General features: G+C 30.6%; 5 protein-coding genes across 6 annotated transcripts; 3 read left to right on the top strand and 2 right to left on the bottom strand.

The window, feature by feature from the left end:
• Positions 1–2,621: 2,621 nt before the first annotated feature.
• LOC134834620 (peroxisomal membrane protein 11C) lies at positions 2,622–4,607 on the bottom strand. Its single transcript, XM_063849352.1, has 3 exons — positions 4,435–4,607; positions 3,789–4,153; positions 2,622–3,093 (listed from the first exon to the last, which is right to left on the bottom strand). The coding sequence occupies exons 1-3, from the start codon at positions 4,501–4,503 to the stop codon at positions 2,793–2,795; spliced, it is 735 nt and encodes a 244-aa protein (XP_063705422.1). The 5' UTR covers positions 4,504–4,607; the 3' UTR covers positions 2,622–2,792.
• Positions 4,608–4,685: 78 nt separating this feature from the next.
• LOC134833673 (cell division cycle protein 16 homolog) lies at positions 4,686–7,280 on the top strand. Its single transcript, XM_063848080.1, has 3 exons — positions 4,686–4,912; positions 4,969–5,295; positions 5,535–7,280. Exons 1-3 carry the CDS (start codon positions 4,808–4,810, stop codon positions 7,239–7,241), a joined length of 2,139 nt encoding a protein of 712 aa, XP_063704150.1. The 5' UTR covers positions 4,686–4,807; the 3' UTR covers positions 7,242–7,280.
• A 3,067-nt stretch (positions 7,281–10,347) lies between these two features.
• Positions 10,348–13,810, top strand: LOC134834091 (uncharacterized). 2 transcript variants are annotated; one of them, XM_063848632.1, is made up of 4 exons: positions 10,348–10,774; positions 11,108–11,263; positions 11,345–11,475; positions 11,533–13,810. In XM_063848632.1, the coding sequence occupies exons 1-4, from the start codon at positions 10,608–10,610 to the stop codon at positions 13,542–13,544; spliced, it is 2,466 nt and encodes an 821-aa protein (XP_063704702.1). In that variant the 5' UTR covers positions 10,348–10,607; the 3' UTR covers positions 13,545–13,810. The 2 variants fall into 2 exon arrangements, with proteins under 2 accessions (XP_063704702.1, XP_063704704.1); XM_063848634.1 differs by lacking the exon at positions 11,108–11,263.
• Positions 13,811–14,970: 1,160 nt separating this feature from the next.
• Positions 14,971–17,008, bottom strand: LOC134833497 (glucosidase 2 subunit beta). The gene is made up of 2 exons (XM_063847821.1): positions 16,443–17,008; positions 14,971–16,386 (listed from the first exon to the last, which is right to left on the bottom strand). Exons 1-2 carry the CDS (start codon positions 16,813–16,815, stop codon positions 15,161–15,163), a joined length of 1,599 nt encoding a protein of 532 aa, XP_063703891.1. The 5' UTR covers positions 16,816–17,008; the 3' UTR covers positions 14,971–15,160.
• A 370-nt stretch (positions 17,009–17,378) lies between these two features.
• On the top strand, positions 17,379–18,863 carry LOC134834979 (uncharacterized). Its single transcript, XM_063849816.1, has 2 exons — positions 17,379–17,521; positions 18,045–18,863. The coding sequence occupies exons 1-2, from the start codon at positions 17,405–17,407 to the stop codon at positions 18,825–18,827; spliced, it is 900 nt and encodes a 299-aa protein (XP_063705886.1). The 5' UTR covers positions 17,379–17,404; the 3' UTR covers positions 18,828–18,863.
• The last annotated feature ends 557 nt before the right edge of the window (positions 18,864–19,420 follow it).

The following is a 19,420-nucleotide window of genomic DNA, read 5'->3' as shown; positions in this document are numbered from 1 at the left end:
AAAATTTACATTTTTTCATAAATTTTTGACAAAATTTATTCAAAAAGTATTTAAAAAAATATAAAAAAAATATTTTAAAAAATATAAAAAAAAAATAAAATAATATAAAAAAAATTTAAAAAAAATAAAATTTAAATATTTTATTTTTTTATATTTTTTCTTAATATATTTTTTTATTTTTTTAATATTTTTTTTAAACATTTTTTCTATTTTATTTTTTTAAAAATATTTTTTGAATAAATTTTGACAAAAATTCATGAAAAAATGTAAAATCAATAAATTATTTGAATTAAAATACTGAACATTCCGCCAAACATTCCACAAGTAACTTATGATGACACGAAATGAGATTAGACCCTTTTTAACTGCATTTTATTCAAAAAAATCTACCAAAAAAAATTTTAACCTAAACTTTTATCTTGTGCATTAAATTATGTGTGTTCGCAATATTTGATAAAAAAAATCGCATGTATAAAAAATCAAACGCCTGTCTGCCTAAAAAAAACACAAAAAAAAATATTCACAGCAATTAATGACCAACCATATTTTATACCTTTTATAGATGATGATGATGATGATCGACGATCGAGTACTCGTGTTTTTTAATCGTTAATGTTAAATTTTACGATGTTGTTATATTGATGTTTTCTGATCGTTAAAAAAAGTTACTTCCATGATAATTTTAAATGATATTTTAAATAAAAGATAAAAAAGTAAAAATACTCCTGTCACGTCTCTTTACTTAAATTAGATTAATATTTTTAATATACAATGAAACCTTTTAAATTGTGATTTTAACTCAATTTTAACACACAAATTAAAAATTATAAATTGTTCAAGTTTTTAGATAGACGAATTTTTCCTTATTGCTCATTAATTATTAGTGCAATTCCTATTTTTAATCTTTTATTGTTAACAATTAAATAAACAACCAGTGTTATAAACATATATATTAGTCAAGATGAATTTTATACTCAATTTTTAAATATGAAACATTTTTAACTTCAGTTTTTATTTGAAAAAAAAGAAAGATTTTTATATATATTTTTTTAAAAATTTAATTCTCTTTAATTTCCTTTCGCTTTGTCACAAAATGGAACACAACGGTTCTATTTCCATAAAAAAATTTATAAAACAATAACTTACCAAAACAAAATACTTACTCACCTTTGATACAATCACAAAGTTCTGCTTATTTTTATAAATAAATAAATAATAAACAATCAATAAAAAACAATATGTATATGAAACCAAATAAAGAAAAGACGCTTCTTGCTTAAATTAAACTTACATCACACACTATTTATTCGTACATAACATATATAAGTATATATTAAAATTATTCTTCATTATTATTATGTGACGGACAAATTTAATTTTTTCTATATTATATTTATATAATACTAATATATAATATTATATTATATATTATATATATATAATAATATAATAAATTTATCATAATATATAATAATAATATAATAAATTTTTATAAAAATTTTTTATTTACACCTAATTATTTTTCAAAAGAATTTTTTTTAATTTTTTTTTTTTAAGTTTTGACGAAAATTTTAATTTTCATATATTATGAAAAAAATTATTTTTCAAAACAAAATTCAAAAAATTATAATTTTTGGAAATTTATTTGATCTGTTTTGCAAAATTTTCAAAATTTTTTTAATTTTTTTTTTAATTTTTTTTAATTTTGCGAATATCACAATTTAATTTTGTTTCAAAATTTTTTATGATTTTTTTTATAATTTTTAATTTGAATATTTTTCATAAAATATTTTGATAAAATGTAAAATTTTTGAAGAAAAAAATCTTAAAAATTTATTATTTTTGAAATGCATATAATATAGAAAAAATTAATTTTCTCCGCAGCTTTACTAATTATTGTTTAATAATTAAATAACATAATAAAATAAATATACAAAACACAAAAAAAAATATTTACAACAATCGTGTTAGTTCACTTAATGATAAAAATAGACAAAAAAAAGTTGCATATTATGATTATTATTAATAAAATAATTCAAAAGATATATAAATATTATTGCAATCAAGACAATACAGCGCATAACCAAAAACAATAAGTAAAATATATATAATATATCGCATTTATTAAAAAAATATTAATATTATTATTATTAATATATATGATAATAATAAAAGTATTATACAAGATATACAAAAAAAAATATTTTTAAGCTTATACTCGTGATTTTATCCTGAATTGCAAATCATAAATAATAAAAAGCGTACCTTTATAATAAATAATAATAAAACGACGTTATTTAGGTACGAACATGAATTTATTTATATATAATGTATGAAACAATAAAGTATATACAAAAAATTTGCGAGAACTTAAAAAAAAATCTCAAAAAATAATTTTAAATGACGCAAAATGAGGCAAATGAAGATAATCAAAAATAATATATATTACAACATTATGACGTAAGAAGTTCAGCATTTAAGGTACCTATTAGTTAAATATAATTATAATAAAAATATAATTCAATGTATACCAAAAAGTGCAGAAAATCTCATAACGGCTGAAAATCAATCAATAAACAAGTATACCAAAAATTGTTTTTTTCTTTTGAACTTTATTCGTCATTGCTATACAAAATGTAGTTTTACATTCAAAGTCTTAAATTAAAATAATTAATTCCTAACCAACACCTGGTTAAATTTTTTTATAAATATCGTTTAAATATCCAATTCAAAAAAAATGTCTCTAAAAATTTACAATGTCACAACACATCATGGAATAATTTTTTTTCGGTTTACGATTTGGCCAATCGTCGTTTGGCGAGGAATTGATACATTCCCAAGAGACTAGAAAGTGTTCCGATAAACGCAACTTGCCATGCGGGGATTTTTCCGCCCCATAATAATCCTTTTGGAAGTGTCGATCCGGCGTGAATGATGTCGATGCAATTTCTTATCATGGAAATTTTTTGGAGGAACTCTTTTTGTGCTTGAACTTTGCTAAATGCGATTTTGACTTCTTTCTCCGCGGATGAGGAATGTCCGTTGCTGAGACATTTTTTGTGGTTTTGTGTTAACTGCATGAAACGCCATGTTCTGAAAGAAAAGAAAAATTTAAAAATTAATGAAAGGTAAGTTTAAGATTTTATATATATTTTTTTTTTCTTGAGAAAAAAAATTTTTGAGATAAATCTTAATTTTTAGACATTTTTAAGTCTTATAAAATTAATTTCACTTAAAAATAAAATTTTTTTTTTATTTTTAAATATCATAAGTTAATTTTCTTTCAAAATTTTTTTATGAATTTTTTTTAAATTTTGACAAAAGAATTATTTTTTGGAATATTTTTTTATGAAATATTTTGATAAAATGTAAAATTTTTCAAAAGTTAATTTTTATTAAAAATTTTTAAAGATTGTAAAATTCGTTCATTTAAAAAAAAGTTTTTTTTGAAAAAATTTTTTTAAAAAAAGTTTTTTTTTCAAGAAATTTTTTAAAAAAATATTTTTTGAATATTATTCATAAAAAAAATATTTTTTGAGTATTTTTCATAATTAAAATATTTTGATAAAATGTGAAATTTTTCAAAAAAAAAATTTTTTCATGAAATTTTTTAAAAAAATATTTTTAGAATATTTTTCATAAATAAAATATTTTGATAAAATGTGACTTTTTTCAAAAAAAATTCTTTTAAAAATTTATGATTTTTAGAAAATTTTATAATTTTTTAAAGCAAAATGTTAAAAAAAATTAATTTTTTCAAGAAAATTTTTAAATACATTTTTTCTTACTTTATCAAACTCAAATAATTCGACATCAACCAAAACAGCGAACTCAAAGTATCCCATAACGTCGGATTTTCTACATGAAGCAATTTGTATTCTGCCAACCAGCAGATCTTATCGATGGGATAATAAATCGTATCAAAAATGTTCGAGAGAACGCCTATCACAGACAAAGTTCGATCTGGCTCGTGTTTTCCCCATCCGTATTGCAGCGTGCATTGGAGCATCGGTAAATCGTCAAACAACCTCAGTGTCGCTCTCGTTTGTGACATTTTTGAGCTGAAAATCTTCAATTTGTTCGCCGCATCGGGATGTTTTTCCGCATTCATCACAGAAGCGAGTTTCGCAGCGTAACATAAAGTTCGAATCACCTGCAAAAACAAAACAAAAATCAATATTTGCGTAAATTCTTAAATAGATCAAGAACACGGAAGCAAAATTCTCAACCGGTTCTTCGTGACATTGAAGAATTTTATTGTTGGCGAAAGTGAAAGTGACTTAAAAATTAGATAAAAAGCCCTTTGACGATGACACGTATTCATTTTTTCATGAGCAAATTTAAAATTCGAACACAATGAAATTCGATAAAAAGAACAAAGTTCAAGAATTTCACCCAATTCCTTATCAACGATATCAAAAGTAAACAAATTACCTTATCCCTGCCGCTATAACAGGACAGCATCTCACAAATCTCGTCAAGAATTTCCTCAAACGTTCCCATTTTGCCTCTGTCTTCACCGCTCTCTATCGTTGATTGTTGCTGCAAAACTCAAAATCTTATAAGAAATTCTTCCGAAAGCACGAAAAACACGAACACGAAAACAATTCTCGTTACCGAATGTGCATTGGGCGACTTTTAGAAGCGAAAAATTGTGCATTTGGATAAAAACCGGTCAAAACAAACGCAATTCACGGGAAAGCAAAGAATTTTCCTCTTCTCAAGTGATTCGGAAGCGACAAACACGAGCCTCAAGATACCACGAAAACGCAGACGGAACAGGGCACATAATAGGAGCACAGAGAAAATGACTGCGGAAGCTGCGAAAGACGTTGAAGACAACGAAATGTCGGAAAAGTCGCGCATTGACATTGAAAGTTATCGCAAATTAGTTCAGAATTACATTCAAGTTGTAAGTTTTTCCTCATTTTCGGTTGAATTTCGAATTTTAATTGAATTTTTTTGTAGAGACGACACAAAACGGCATTATTTTGGGCGGAAAAAGCTTCGGCATTGTCGAATTTTGAAGTAAAAGATGTCTATTGGCAAGCACAATGTATGTTTTTGTTGAAGGAATATCATCGAGCAGCATCGTTGATTCGATATTATGGATTTGAGAAGTCAGATGTGTTGTGTTTGTACCTTTTGGCGGAGTGTTTGTACGAAGCGAAGGAATATCAAGAGGGATTAGATGTTCTAATGAGTGCAGAAATTGAAGATTTGGGACTTACAACAACAACTGTCGAGCAGGAAGGGACTTTGATTCATTTGACGGCGAATGAAGAGAACAAAAATGTGAGTTTTTATCCATTTTTAAGTTTTTTGAGATAAAATTTGTCTCTTTGGAGCTAAAAATTTACTTTTTCTCATTAAATTTGACCTTTTTGAGATGAAATTTGTTTCTTTGGAGCCAAAAATTTACTTTTTCTCATTAAATTTGACCTTTTTGAGATGAAATTTGCTTAATTTAAAAAAAAATTTAATTTTTGAGTCAGTTTTAGAACTAAAAATTAACATTTTTCATGTGTTTTTAGGAATTGCTGGCCTCAATTTGTTACATTAAAGGAAAAATCCTCGAAGCAATGGATAATCGTAACTTGGCAATGGATTCCTACGTTCAAGCTTTGCAAAAATCCGTTCATTGTTACGAAGCTTTGGATGCTCTCGTGCAACATGAGATGCTTATGGCATGGGAAGAACGAGTTTTACTCGATAAACTTCCGATAATCGAACAATGCGCCGACGGCGAAGACAAAATCCTGCGAAAATTGTACGAAAGCAAACTCAAAAAGTACTCAGATTCGGTCGTGCCTCAAACAAATGCCGAAATCACGCCTGTCGCGAAGAAATTGAGCACAACTCTCATCAACGAACTCACGGAAAAGATGAAAAACAGTCGAAATGTCACAGATCCCAAGGCTTCGACGATCAAAAGTAACGCGAAATGCTTCACGCCGGTATCAGCAAATGTCGCAACGCCCAATTCGAACAAAATGTTGGGAGATTTCAAGAGTACGCCATCGTATTCGATCCATAATAGTCTTTTGAAAGTGTCGAAAAGTACCCCAGATTCTGCTTCGAGTCATAAAAAGAGCACAAAACGTTCTTTGTTGACAGCAATAAGTCTTCAGACGGCATTAACGCGCCTCAACCAAAGTGTCGACGTGATGTCAGCTCAAGCGGAGAAGCTTTTCTACAATGGAGAATACAAAAAATCGTTAAAAGTGATCGATGACATCCTAAAACGGGATATTTATCATACACGTTCGCTTACTGTCAAGATCGAATGTTTGATGGAACTCAAAGAAACAACGGCTTTGTTCTATTTGGCGCATCGTTTGATCGATTTGTACCCCGATGAAGCGATTGCTTGGTATGCCGTTGGCTGTTATTACGATTTAATTGGGAAAAGTGATCAAGCACGACGTTATTTGTCGAAGGCAACATCGTTAGATCGCTTATTTGGACCTGCTTGGCTCGCATATGGACATTCCTTCGCCAAAGAGAACGAACATGATCAAGCTATGGCGGCATATTTCAAGGCGACACAGTTGATGCGTGGATGTCATTTGCCTCTTTTGTACATCGGAGTCGAATGCGGCCTCACGAAAAACTTGGAAATGGCGGAAAAGTTCTTTTTCCAAGCCATGAACATTGCTCCGTTGGATGTTTTCGTGTTATTCGAACTCGGAGTCATCAAATTCGAATACGAATTATACGAAAGTGCTGAAGAAATTTTTCGCACAACTTTGGGAATGGTAACGGAAATGGCGCACACGAATGGCGAATCGATTTCGTCGCGTTGGGAGCCTCTGTTGAATAATCTCGGGCATTGTTGTCGCAAAAATAAGAAATACGAAGAAGCTTTGGAGTTTCATCGACGTGCTTTGATCCTCAAACCGTTGTCAGCAAGCACATATACGGCATTCGGATTTTGTCAGGCACTGATGGGACGTTTAGAAGATGCGGTTGAGTCATTCCACAAAAGTTTGTCGCTCAAGAGAGATGATGTCGTTACAACAACAATTCTCAAGCAAGTTATCGAAGATCTCATTGAACGTGATAATTTTGTTGGAGGACTCATGTATGATGATATTCAAGCGAAAGAAACGAGTATGGTGACTGCTGATGAGACATCAACTCCCACAAATCGGCTAAATTGCGTAAAACTCATTAGATTTGATGATGACTCGAATGCTTCACAAACTTCCGATAATGTTGATATGAGCATCGATTATTAGTTTTAAACTTTTTTTTTGTTAAATAAAATCTGAAATAAAATTCATCAAAAAAAATTTTTTTTTTTGAAAATTTGGAAAAAAAAATTTATCTCTTTGTAAAACGCCTTCTCATGAAACTTACCCTGAACAATGTTTTTCATCAAAAAAAAATTTTTGACAAAAATGGCTTTGACACAGTTTTTGACATAGTTTTTCTCTTGATTTAGTTTTTAAAAGAAAACTATGTCAAAGAAAAAATTTTTTTTCAGTTTCAATTTTTTGGCAGTTTTGAGTTATAAAATGATTAAAAATGATAAATTAGAGCCCTCTGACAAATTTTTATCCATTTGGAGCAAGATTTGACAAAAATGGCTTTGACACAGTTTTTGACACAGTTTTTTTGCTCTTGATTTAGTTTTTAAAACAAAACTATGTCAAAGAAAAAATTTTTTTTCAGTTTCAATTTTTTGGCAGTTTTGAGTTAAAAAATGATTAAAAATGATAAATTAGAGCCCTCTGACAAATTTTTATCCATTTGGAGCAAGATTTGACAAAAAATGGCTTTGACACAGTTTTTGACACAGTTTTTTTGCTCTTGATTTAGTTTTTAAAACAAAACTATGTCAAAGAAAAAATTTTTTTTCAGTTTCAATTTTTTGGCAGTTTTGAGTTATAAAATGATTAAAAATGATAAATTAGAGCCCTCTGACAAATTTTTATCCATTTGGAGCAAGATTTGACAAAAAATGGCTTTGACACAGTTTTTGACACAGTTTTTTTGCTCTTGATTTAGTTTTTAAAACAAAACTATGTCAAAGAAAAAATTTTTTTTCAGTTTCAATTTTTTGGCAGTTTTGAGTTATAAAATGATTAAAAATGATAAATTAGAGCCCTCTGACAAATTTTTATCCATTTGGAGCAAGATTTGACAAAAAATGGCTTTGACACAGTTTTTGACACAGTTTTTTTTGCTCTTGATTTAGTTTTTAAAACAAAACTATGTCAAAGAAAAAATTTTTTTTCAGTTTCAATTTTTTGGCAGTTTTGAGTTATAAAATGATTAAAAATGATAAATTAGAGCCCTCTGACAAATTTTTATCCATTTGGAGCAAGATTTGACAAAAAATGGCTTTGACACAGTTTTTGACACAGTTTTTTTGCTCTTGATTTAGTTTTTAAAACAAAACTATGTCAAAGAAAAAATTTTTTTTCAGTTTCAATTTTTTGGCAGTTTTGAGTTATAAAATGATTAAAAATGATAAATTAGAGCCCTCTGATAAATTTTTATCCATTTGGAGCAAGATTTGACAAAAAATGGCTTTGACACAGTTTTTGACACAGTTTTTTTGCTCTTGATTTATAAAATGATTAAAAATGATAAATTAGAGCTTGATTTAGTTTTTAAAACAAAACTATGTCAAAGAAAAAATTTTTTTTCAGTTTCAATTTTTTGGCAGTTTTGAGTTATAAAATGATTAAAAATGATAAATTAGAGCCCTCTGATAAATTTTTATCCATTCGGAGCAAGATTTGACAAAAAATGGCTTTGACACAGTTTTTGACACAGTTTTTTTGCTCTTGATTTAGTTTTTAAAACAAAACTATGTCAAAGAAAAAATTTTTTTTCAGTTTCAATTTTTTGGCAGTTTTGAGTTAAAAAATGATTAAAAATGATAAATTAGAGCCCTCTGACAAATTTTTATCCATTTGGAGCAAGATTTGACAAAAAATGGCTTTGACACAGTTTTTGACACAGTTTTTTTGCTCTTGATTTAGTTTTTAAAACAAAACTATGTCAAAGAAAAAATTTTTTTTCAGTTTCAATTTTTTGGCAGTTTTGAGTTATAAAATGATTAAAAATGATAAATTAGAGCCCTCTGATAAATTTTTATCCATTCGGAGCAAGATTTGACAAAAAATGGCTTTGACACAGTTTTTGACACAGTTTTTTTGCTCTTGATTTAGTTTTTAAAACAAAACTATGTCAAAGAAAAAATTTTTTTTCAGTTTCAATTTTTTGGCAGTTTTGAGTTAAAAAATGATTAAAAATTATAAATTAGAGCCCTCTGATAAATTTTTATCCATTCGGAGCAAGATTTGACAAAAAATGGCTTTGACACAGTTTTTGACACAGTTTTTTTGATTTAGTTTTTAAAACAAAACTATGTTAAAAAATGATTAAAAATGATAAATTAGAGCCCTCTGATAAATTTTTATCCATTCGGAGCAAGATTTGACAAAAAATGGCTTTGACACAGTTTTTGACACAGTTTTTTTGCTCTTGATTTAGTTTTTAAAACAAAACTATGTCAAAGAAAAAAAATTTTTTCAGTTTCAATTTTTTGGCAGTTTTGAGTTAAAAAATGATTAAAAATGATAAATTAGAGCCCTCTGATAAATTTTTATCCATTTGGAGCAAGATTTGACAAAAAATGGCTTTGACACAGTTTTTTTGCTCTTGATTTAGTTTTTAAAACAAAACTATGTCAAAGAAAAAAATTTTTTTTTCAGTTTCAATTTTTTGGCAGTTTTGAGTTAAAAAATGATTAAAAATGATAAATTAGAGCCCTCTGATAAATTTTTATCCATTCGGAGCAAGATTTGACAAAAAATGGCTTTGACACAGTTTTTGACATAGTTTTTCTCTTGATTTAGTTTTTAAAACAAAACTATGTCAAAGAAAAAATTTTTTTTCAGTTTCAATTTTTTGGCAGTTTTGAGTTATAAAATGATTAAAAATGATAAATTAGAGCCCTCTGATAAATTTTTATCCATTCGGAGCAAGATTTGACAAAAAATGGCTTTGACACAGTTTTTGACATAGTTTTTCTCTTGATTTAGTTTTCAAAACAAAACTATGTCAAAGGAAATTTTTTTTTTCAAATTCTTTTTTTAGGAATTTTAAGTTTTTAAAACAATTTGTTTTTTTCAAAATTTTTTTTTTTAAATGTTTTTTTTTTTAATTTTAATTTTTTAAAAATTGAATAAATACTCATTCTAAAGATGATTTCTGTTCATATGAGGTCGATAATAACTGATAACATTCAAAAAATTTCAGAAATCCTCGTTACTAACCTCACATCGAAATCCATTATTTACGTTAGTCACCTCTGTGTGTGTAGAAAAATTGGCAGGTCCAAACCTTTTTTGCGATTTCGTAACAATTTCTCGGCATTTCAAGTCAATTCAAGTGCAATTCGCTCCGTCAAGTGTCTCTCCATCTCGTTGACTTGCAGGAAATCCATCTGGCATGAGCTCCATCGCAAAACACGAAACGTAAGAGTTACGCGTCGCAAGTGCACATAATATGGATGACGATGAAAATAATGCCAAAGTTGCAAAAAATAAACATTAGAAGGACAGAAAACGAGAGCGAAGACGAACTTGATGAACAAAAGTGACGAAGAATACGGTAAAAGTGCATCGCAGACTATTATGGAAATAGCAACAGATGATTCATTCATGCTAATTTGTTTCATCTCAATTGTCGCAATGGGAATTATGATAACGCTAATTGGAAATTGTCTGTGTTGTCGTCGGAATAAAGCTCAAAAGTAAGTTTTTGGCATGATTTTTGCATTTTTATTGTGAATGGCATGCACTTTTGGAGCATTTTAGCGTAGAAAAGACAGAAAAACGAGACGAAACATCGACACGACACACGAACAAATAGAGAAAGTCTCGCATTCACTTCTCTTTTGTTAGTTGTTGTGATTTTTGATCTATTTTACGTGTGTAAAATTCATTCAATACGAAAAAAAGTCAAGTGATGACGACTTTTTTGCGGCATGATTCATCGTTTGTCGTGCGTTTCGATCGTTTTTTGTCTGGATTTGTGTTTTTTTTTGCTTTAATGTTTGTGTTTCCTCGACTTTTTGACGTTACAGAAGCGAATTTAGCGGAGTTGAGGGCATGGTAAAGATAAAAAAGCTCGACGAAGGCGATTTTGCATCGAATACGAATCTGAATGCGAATGCAAATAACGTAATTGAACTTAAACTGCATGGAAATGATAATAGCACTCAAAGCAATGAGATTAAAAGGTGTTTTTTTGTTTGTTTTTTGTCGTAAATGCATGAAAACTTTAAAATTTCAATCTAAATTTTGCTTTTTTGATCATTTAGAGTAACGAACGCTCCTCATAGAAGTCTTCCTGATTTGCCAGCTGAGATCGGAGACACTGCAATGGATAATAATTCGGATTTATATGCGACTGTCGGGGATAAGATGCAGCAAAAAGCTCCCGAAAAGAGTCGTAAGTCGCATTTTTGGACAATTTTTGATGAAAATTTTAATTTTTTTCCGTTTTTAGCATCAACTTTGAAGAAACAAACAAGTATTTCGCAACACAGTTCCATCAGTCAAGCCGATGACTTTAGTTCGCCATATGCGAGAGTTCGTTCGCCGCCTCATGCGTATGATAAGGTTAAACGTGCTGAACATCCGTATGCGCAAGTTGGCTCACAAATGTTGCAAGATCAAAGTTTAGACGAGACAGATGGCGAAAATTCGCCGTCGCAACGACAATCAAACGGAAATTTGCCCGAAACGGAAGACAATCGACAAGATTCCATCCCCGCAGCATCAGCAATCGCAGGTCGCGTATCCGCAAGTCAAGATTTGCCTTATATGACGCCGCCCATTCATCCGCCCCAATTGCATTTCAGCGGAGATTCGCAAGATTCGTCGAAGGGATACACGAGTATTAGTGTCCGTGAGCCTTTAGCTAACATCATTGCCATGACAAACGAACAAAATGCTCAACGGAAACGTCGGGAAATGAGTGATTCGCATTACGCGACAGTTTCTGATGATTCGGATGAGATGTATGCCGCCATCGATGATCCGAATCACGTTGATTTGTACACAAGCGGATCCGAAACTTACGCTCAAATACAACCGCCGAGTCAAATGACGGTTTCTGTGGAAATTAATGCAACAAATCAAGTTGTGCCGCAATCGCAAGACGTTCCTGCGTCTTCGACAACGACTCGAGAAGCTCAAATAACGCAAAATTCGTCGCAAAACGACGCGGTTGTCGTTCAAGTTAATCCAACGCCCGTTCCGCCCTCAATTGACAGCTTAAAAACTCACATGCATTCACGTCAGGCATCCGCAAGTAGTTGTTCCAGCTCTCTCGGATACATCATTGGAAGTCCAAAACCCGAAAAACGTCAAGCAAACTCTCCCTTACCTCCGACGCCAAAAAGTCTCCATAAAACTTCGTCATCGAATTTGACGTCAGGCAGTTCAAATGTCACTTCGGGACGAAATTCGGCAGCTTCGGTCATCGAAGTGAGCAACGTCGTTGGAATTGGAAAGATGGAAACGCCCAAACATGACACGAAAAAGAAAAGTCCCTCGAAAGACATTGAAGGCATGTACGCCAAAGTGATGAAGAAGACAAAACTTTTCACAAATTTACCCGAAAACAACGGAAATGTACCCGAAATGTATGTTTCGGATCCCGATATTACCAAAGAGATGAACATCGACTTTGACAAACACGAGACAGCATCTCCGGGCAAAAGTAGCGTCACTTCCGACAACAATTACGAGACGATAGACAAGAAGAAGCGCAATCGCACGGGATCTTTCACGCAACGAGATCCGGGTTACGAAACAATTCCCGCAGAAAAGCATCGAAAATCGGATTTGAAGCAAAATGCGAGGATGTCAGCGCCTGTTGGTAGTTTAACAACAACAAAAATCGAAATTCAAGAGGAACCGGGATACGAAATACTGCTTCAACCGTCGACAGTTGCTGTTGATCCGGGATACGAGATCTTGAAACAAGCAAATAACTCGGATTACGATCCAAATTATGAAGTTTTGAGACCCGTGGATGACGGATATGCGCGAATTATGGATAAATATCGGTCCCAAAATGACGAAGATGATGATTTGGGAGTCTCCCCGCTTGATGGTTACGCGAAAATTGGCGAAAAGAAACAAACGAACATCAATAATAATGTCGTCGTTGCACCCGTTGACGATGATGCGACGTCAAATCTTTATTCAAGTCTCACAAATCCACCGTACGCAAGTTTAAACGAAGTCAAATCCAACTCAATTGCTCAAAATACCGCAACGCCATCGACGGAAAGCTTTACATCTTCGGAAAATAATTTGCTGAGACCGTGTGATGCGAGTTCGTTGACGGGCAGCGATACCGATCCCAATTACGAGTCTGTGAGATATTTAAAAGTCACGGAAAATCCGTACGAAAGGTTGCACAGTGAGAAAACGAGTCCCGTGAGTGTTGAAAGCGGCGAAAAATCTGAAAATGCACAGAAAAACGTTTCGGATTTCTTTCAAGTGTGAGATAACGAGAAAAATGCCCATTTGTTCAAAGAATGGCTGGCATGAACATCACACACTCACTGAAAAAAAAAAACTAAATTTACACACGTTTCCTTTAAAAAATGTGACCTACTCGTTATATTTAATACTACTCGTTAAAAAAAATCGACAGACTGAATTATTTCAACGTTGTACCCGTGTAAAAGGTATTTATATAAAAAAATAATTAATTATTAATTAATATAAAAAAATAGAAATTTATTATTTTTATTAATATTTAAGAAACGTTCCATTAGATTTTAAGAATAAACGCATAAAATTAAGACGATACCTTTAAAAAAATATTTATAATTTAATTTTTGACAATTTTTTTAATCGATCAATTTTAGATGTTTAACAAAAACAAACTGAAGCAATAAGTAAAAATATTTTTCAATTTTTTAATTTTTTTTTTGTCAAAAAAATAATTTTCAAATTTTTAACAATAATATTTTGAATTGAAATTTACACAAATTTTTATTTTTCACAAAAATTCAAAATTTTTTTTTATTTTTCACACAAATTTAAAAATTTTCTATCTTTCACAAAAATTTAAAAAAAAAATATTTCTTACACAAATTTAAAAATTTTCTAAATTTCACAAAAATTTAAAATTAATTATTTTTTACACATATTTAAAAATTTTATATTTTTGACACAAATTTATAATTTTTTTCATTTTCACAAAAATTTAAAAAAAATTTATTTTTCACAAAAAATCAAAAATTTTTTTTTTATTTTTCACAAAAATTTAAAAATTTTATATTTTTCATACAAATTTTAAAATTTTCTATCTTTCACAAAAATTTAAAAAAAAAATTATTTCCTACACAAATTTAAAAATTTTCTAAATTTCACAAAAATTTCAAATTAATTATTTTTTACACAAATTTAAAAATTTTATATTTTTGACACAAATTTATAATTTTTTTAATTTTCACAAAAATTTTAAAAAAAATTTTTTTCAGAAAAATTCAAAAAATTTTTACTTTTAACACAAATTTATTTTTTTTTTATTTTTCACAAAAATAAAAAAAAAATATTTTCCACAAAAATTAAAAAAAAAATTATTTATTTATTAAATATTATTTTTTATTACCAAATATTTTTAATTATTGCATCAGTCTAACAACTTTTTTTATAAGAAATTCGTTTTTTTTTAAATTTTTTACTACTTTTTAATTATAAATTTAAGAAAAAATTAACCTTTGCAATGTATCGACAACATTGAATTAGTAATTTAAGATTAATTTGTAAGATATAAGGAAATATTTGTAAGCTTTTGTGCGATGAAAAAAATGCGAATAACGTTAAAAAAAAATTATTTAATAAAATAAAATTTGAAGCCTTTACGAAAAAAAAAAGTTTTTTATTTTTTTTAACATTTTTTTTTTATTTCTTAGAAACATTTAAACAGCTCCGTCATTTTTTTTTGTGTCTAATTTGGAATGCAATTGCAATCATCATCAAAAAATCAAAAAAGTAAAAACAATACTACAATTATTCTTAATAAAATTTATTTAATTTCCTAAATTTTCTTTCAGTTGTGTTGTGTGTGAGTTTTTCCATGAGGCAGGAATGGGTAAGTTTCTTGGGATTTACAATTCGTCGTGTTCGCCGTGCGTTTGTTCCAAAGTTTCGTTGGGCGAACAAGCAGCTGGCGTCTCAAACACGTACAAATATTCGCATCGATTTGGTTCCGTGACACTCGTAACTCGCGTATCCAATCCGCATTCGACTTGAACTGTCGCACTTCGTTGCGGGCCATTCCAACACGATGTCCCATGTTCGTACAACATGACGGAATATTTGTTATCTTTGCCTGCCCATTTGCCCCATGTACCGAGACGTGTTTCAGATCCGCCATTTTTGGGCGCTTGAACTGCTTTGTCGAAGGGGCAAAGTTTGTAAATGTATTCGCGATCTTCAAAATTGAAACATTCGCCACTCAAGGGAGCAAATTCTTCCTCCGGACCGTAATCTTTCTCCAAAAGCTCCTTAATTGATGAAAATTCGGAGTCAATGTCACGGAATTGCTTTTCTGCTTCGTCGTACGTGGCTCGAGCTTCGTTTGCGCGATTTATCAGTTCTTGTGTTTCGTCGTCGTAGACAACGGGCTCTTCTGGGGGTTTTTGTTGTTCGTCAACGACTTCTTCGATATCGCCTTCGCCAACTTCTTCTTCTTCGGATTCGTCGTAATCTTCGTGCGGATGTTCTGTAGCGCTTTCTTCTTGATTGTCTCCCTGATTTTCGTCGTTTTCTTCATGTTCTTCAGTCTCTGCTTCTCGTTCCTCTTGGCTTATCGGTGGTTTAAATAATCCCTGATTCAGCATTAACATGGGTTTGATACGAGGCCATGACACGGTAACGAATTGTTCCAAATCGACAGTGTCTTGATCGTTCAAAAAGTAATGAGCTTCTTCGACGGAAACTTCTCCGTTGCGATCTCGATCGAAAACGACACGAGCTTGAAGTTCCGCAACCTCAATGACGCCATTTTCGTTCGAATCGTAATGCGCGAATGTTTGTTCCGCCTCTTTGCGATTGGCAGCAGCTTCTTCTTCGACTTTTTTCTTCTTTTCTTCCTCCTCAAGTTCACGATAGTACCTCAAGGCGTCACTTTCCAAGTCTTCCGCTTCTTTTTTGAGCTTTAATTTTTCATCGCGCAACGCTTGAGCTTCATTTCGTGTCTTTTCGAGTTCATCCAAACGATTTTTGTGGTCTCCTTTCAGCGATTTCCCCCGTTGACTCATCTCTTGTCTCAATTGGTTGCCTAATTTTGCCTTTTCGACGCGTTGTTTCTCCCGTAAACGATCTTCTTTGCCTGAAATTCAATGAAAAAATTAAAAATTTACAAAATTGAAGCAAAAAAATTCCTACCTAATTCGAGACAATTGTTATGACAATCCGCTCCGCTCGAATATTCATCAGAAGCATCGCAACAATCGCAAATTCCGTCATTCACGCGACTACTGGGGATGTTTTTCGGTCGATATCCGGAGTTTGTGCAATGAAACGATCCCAAAGGACATGCCGCAGTACCCGGTTCGTCGCTAAAATCCTCACAATCACAGTATTCGTCGTTAATTTGTGTGTACAAAATTTCCTTTTTGCCATCTAAGCACATCCAATTGTCGCTTTCGGGTCGATACAAGCTCGCTCGTGATATGGAAACGCCTCGCGGGCGAGGAATTTGTTCGAAACTGAGTTTCGTGCCGAATGCCAGCAGTAACACGGCGATACGGAGAATCATTTTGTGATGATGCAAGCCGGTAAATACGTTCCCAACGGGATTTCTGACAGTTTGAGCCTTTTTTGTCGGATGCCAAAGGATGTTTGGGATGCGATGTGATGTTTTTTCGATGATTTTACGAAGTTAAATTACCAAAATTCCTGAAAAATGCTCCAAAACACGAAAGCTTAAAAGACACATCAGCTTTGGCGAATGTCGAATTGAACAGCTGACTGTCAAAAAGGGCGAATTTGGAATCGACTACGGTAAATTTTTGAATTTTCATCCCGTTGAATGAACTTTGACTTTGAAAATTTTTAAAATTTTCATAAAAACCTTGAATCCATGAGAAAATTCGAGACGCTCATTCGAATTTTGAAGGTTTTATCAATCAACCTACGATTTTCAGTCAATTTTGTAAATTTTTCATGTATTGTTGATTGTTTTCCCGGCGTTTTCTTCTCACCCACAGACCATCTTCTATTTTTAGCATTGACTTCTCGACTTTTCGAGAAAATCTCTTTTCTCAAATAAAAACAGAAAAACTAATTTTTCTTCAGTTCAGTATTAAACGGAGAGTTGAAGACGTAAAAACTTAAAATTTAAAAAAATGCCTGGATTGTTAGCAAAAACTTCTGCTTCGGGACATGGAGCTGACATCACGGGACTTGCTTATTGCCCGAAAAATAATCTTCTTTATACTTCAGGAGGCGATGGAAAAGTTTTGGTAAGTTTTTAATTTTTTTTTTCTTCATTAGGCTGTTCCAATTTTTTTTTTTTTCGATGTTTTTGTCCCATTTTTAAAGTCAAAATGGGGCAAAATAAAAAAAAAGTGAAAATTTCATCAAAATTGACCTTTTTCCATATTTTTTCAAGAAATTTTTAAAATTTTTTTGAAATATTTTCAATTTTCAAGAATTTTTGTATTGAAAAACGAAATTTGACATTGAAAATTTAAACAAAAAAATTTCATAAATTTTATAAAATTTTGAAAAATAATTTTTTTTAAATATTTTGTAGAAAAGAAAATTTCGTTTTTTAATACAAAAATTCTTGAAAATTAAAATTAAAAAAAAAAAATTTGAAAATTTCTTGAAAAAATATGGAAAAACATCAAAAAAGGTCAATTCTGATGAAATTTTTTATTTTGCCCCATTTTGACTTTTAAAATGGGGCATGAGACAAAAACAGAAAAAAATGTGTATCGACCTTATGGAAAGACTTACGCAACTTCCTCTCGTCGTTCGTAGGTATGGGACAAAGAATGCAACTTGAAGAAAGAAATTGTCGCGCACGAAGGTTGGATTTACTGCATTGCCGTCTCGAACAACGGAAAAGTTTACACGGGATCCAACGACGGCACAATTAAGATGATCGAAAATGCGCTCGGCGACAAATGCGAAGCCGTTCAAATCTGCAAAACGATGGATGAGATCGAATCGCTGTACGTTCACGGCGATACCTTGTACAGCGGCGATGACAAAGGTGTCGTTGCGTTCTTCGAAAACGACAAATTCATGTCACGCATCGAAACTTCCGAAGAAGTAAAGGGACTCATTGCTGAAAAAGGCTTCATTTACACGATTCGCGATCGAGATTTGTCCATTTTTGCCGCAGACACGAGCAAAAAAGTCGCTGGATTACAACATCGTGCGGCAATTCCGGGCAGCGCGCCAATTTGCATCTTCGGACCAGTTGAAAAGGAGAAACAAAAATACATTGGTATGTTGATGCGACAAGCAAAAGGTCTTCAAGTCATCAAAAATCATCCAGATGAAAAGTTTGCGGTGTTATGTGAAAAAGACAATGTACACGAGATGCTCATAAATGCTTTGACGGGCATCGATCATTTCATGTTCTCCGCAGATTACGTTGGAAAAGTGAAGAAATGGAGTGTTGAAAGCGGAAAACTCGAATTAATCGCAGAACTTGATGCTTGCCCGGGCGTTTGTATTAATGCGATTAAAGCAATTGACGCAAATACTGTGTATATTGGATCCAGCGATGGATTGTTGAGAAAATTGACATTTTGAGTGTTTGTGAATTATCGTTAGTTTGTACCTTGTTGCTTTTTTTCTAACATTCATTTTTAATTTAATCAATAAAAATTGAATTTTTCCATTTTATAGAGTTTATTTTCGAGATACAAAATTGTCGTTTGCACCCTCAGGTCAAATATTTGAAGAATATTAAAAATTGAGTGAATTTTTATTTGTGGAAAATTATAAATTTTTTGAAATCTTAAAAATTTTTCGAAATTTTTTTAATTATCATTTTTTTTAATTTTATTTTTTTATACTTAAAAAAAATCATTTTTCTCCAAATTTTTATTTTTAAATTTTTTTTGAATTTTTTTTTTATTTTTTTAAGAGAACATATTTTAAATTTTTCTAAAATTTATAATTTTAAGTATTTTTCAAATTATTTTCATTTTTTTTTTAATTTTTTTTCTCAAATTATTTTTTTTGTCAAGTTTTTAATTTTTTTTATTAAACTTTTTAAAAATTTGCCTATATTTAAAAAATAATTTTTTTTTAAATTCTTAATTTTTTTTTAAATTTTATTTTCTCAAATTTATAATTTTAAATATTTTTTTTAAGAGAATATATTTTAAATTTTTCTCAAA

Source organism: Culicoides brevitarsis, chromosome 3, assembly GCF_036172545.1.
Source record: "Culicoides brevitarsis isolate CSIRO-B50_1 chromosome 3, AGI_CSIRO_Cbre_v1, whole genome shotgun sequence".
NCBI lineage: Eukaryota > Metazoa > Arthropoda > Insecta > Diptera > Ceratopogonidae > Culicoides > Culicoides brevitarsis.
Note: the sequence above shows the minus strand (reverse complement) of the source record. Positions and strands in the feature narration are given on the sequence as shown.

What these genes read in the sequence shown, in the direction of transcription:
- LOC134834620 (XM_063849352.1), bottom strand. Translation starts at nt 4,503, where the DNA reads ATGGGAACGTTTGAGGAAATTCTTGACGAGATTTGTGAGATGCTGTCC. An exon ending in GTTATAGCGGCAGGGATAAG is followed by an intron (nt 4,154 to 4,434) that starts GTAATTTGTTTA and finishes TTGTTTTTGCAG; the next exon opens with GTGATTCGAACTTTATGTTA. An exon ending in AATTATTTGAGTTTGATAAA is followed by an intron (nt 3,094 to 3,788) that starts GTAAGAAAAAAT and finishes CTTTTCTTTCAG; the next exon opens with AACATGGCGTTTCATGCAGT.
- LOC134833673 (XM_063848080.1), top strand. Translation starts at nt 4,808, where the DNA reads ATGACTGCGGAAGCTGCGAAAGACGTTGAAGACAACGAAATGTCGGAA. An exon ending in TTCAGAATTACATTCAAGTT is followed by an intron (nt 4,913 to 4,968) that starts GTAAGTTTTTCC and finishes ATTTTTTTGTAG; the next exon opens with AGACGACACAAAACGGCATT. An exon ending in CGAATGAAGAGAACAAAAAT is followed by an intron (nt 5,296 to 5,534) that starts GTGAGTTTTTAT and finishes ATGTGTTTTTAG; the next exon opens with GAATTGCTGGCCTCAATTTG.
- LOC134834091 (XM_063848632.1), top strand. Translation starts at nt 10,608, where the DNA reads ATGAACAAAAGTGACGAAGAATACGGTAAAAGTGCATCGCAGACTATT. An exon ending in CGTCGGAATAAAGCTCAAAA is followed by an intron (nt 10,775 to 11,107) that starts GTAAGTTTTTGG and finishes TTGACGTTACAG; the next exon opens with AAGCGAATTTAGCGGAGTTG. An exon ending in CAAAGCAATGAGATTAAAAG is followed by an intron (nt 11,264 to 11,344) that starts GTGTTTTTTTGT and finishes TTGATCATTTAG; the next exon opens with AGTAACGAACGCTCCTCATA.
- LOC134833497 (XM_063847821.1), bottom strand. Translation starts at nt 16,815, where the DNA reads ATGATTCTCCGTATCGCCGTGTTACTGCTGGCATTCGGCACGAAACTC. An exon ending in TAACAATTGTCTCGAATTAG is followed by an intron (nt 16,387 to 16,442) that starts GTAGGAATTTTT and finishes ATTGAATTTCAG; the next exon opens with GCAAAGAAGATCGTTTACGG.
- LOC134834979 (XM_063849816.1), top strand. Translation starts at nt 17,405, where the DNA reads ATGCCTGGATTGTTAGCAAAAACTTCTGCTTCGGGACATGGAGCTGAC. An exon ending in GAGGCGATGGAAAAGTTTTG is followed by an intron (nt 17,522 to 18,044) that starts GTAAGTTTTTAA and finishes CGTCGTTCGTAG; the next exon opens with GTATGGGACAAAGAATGCAA.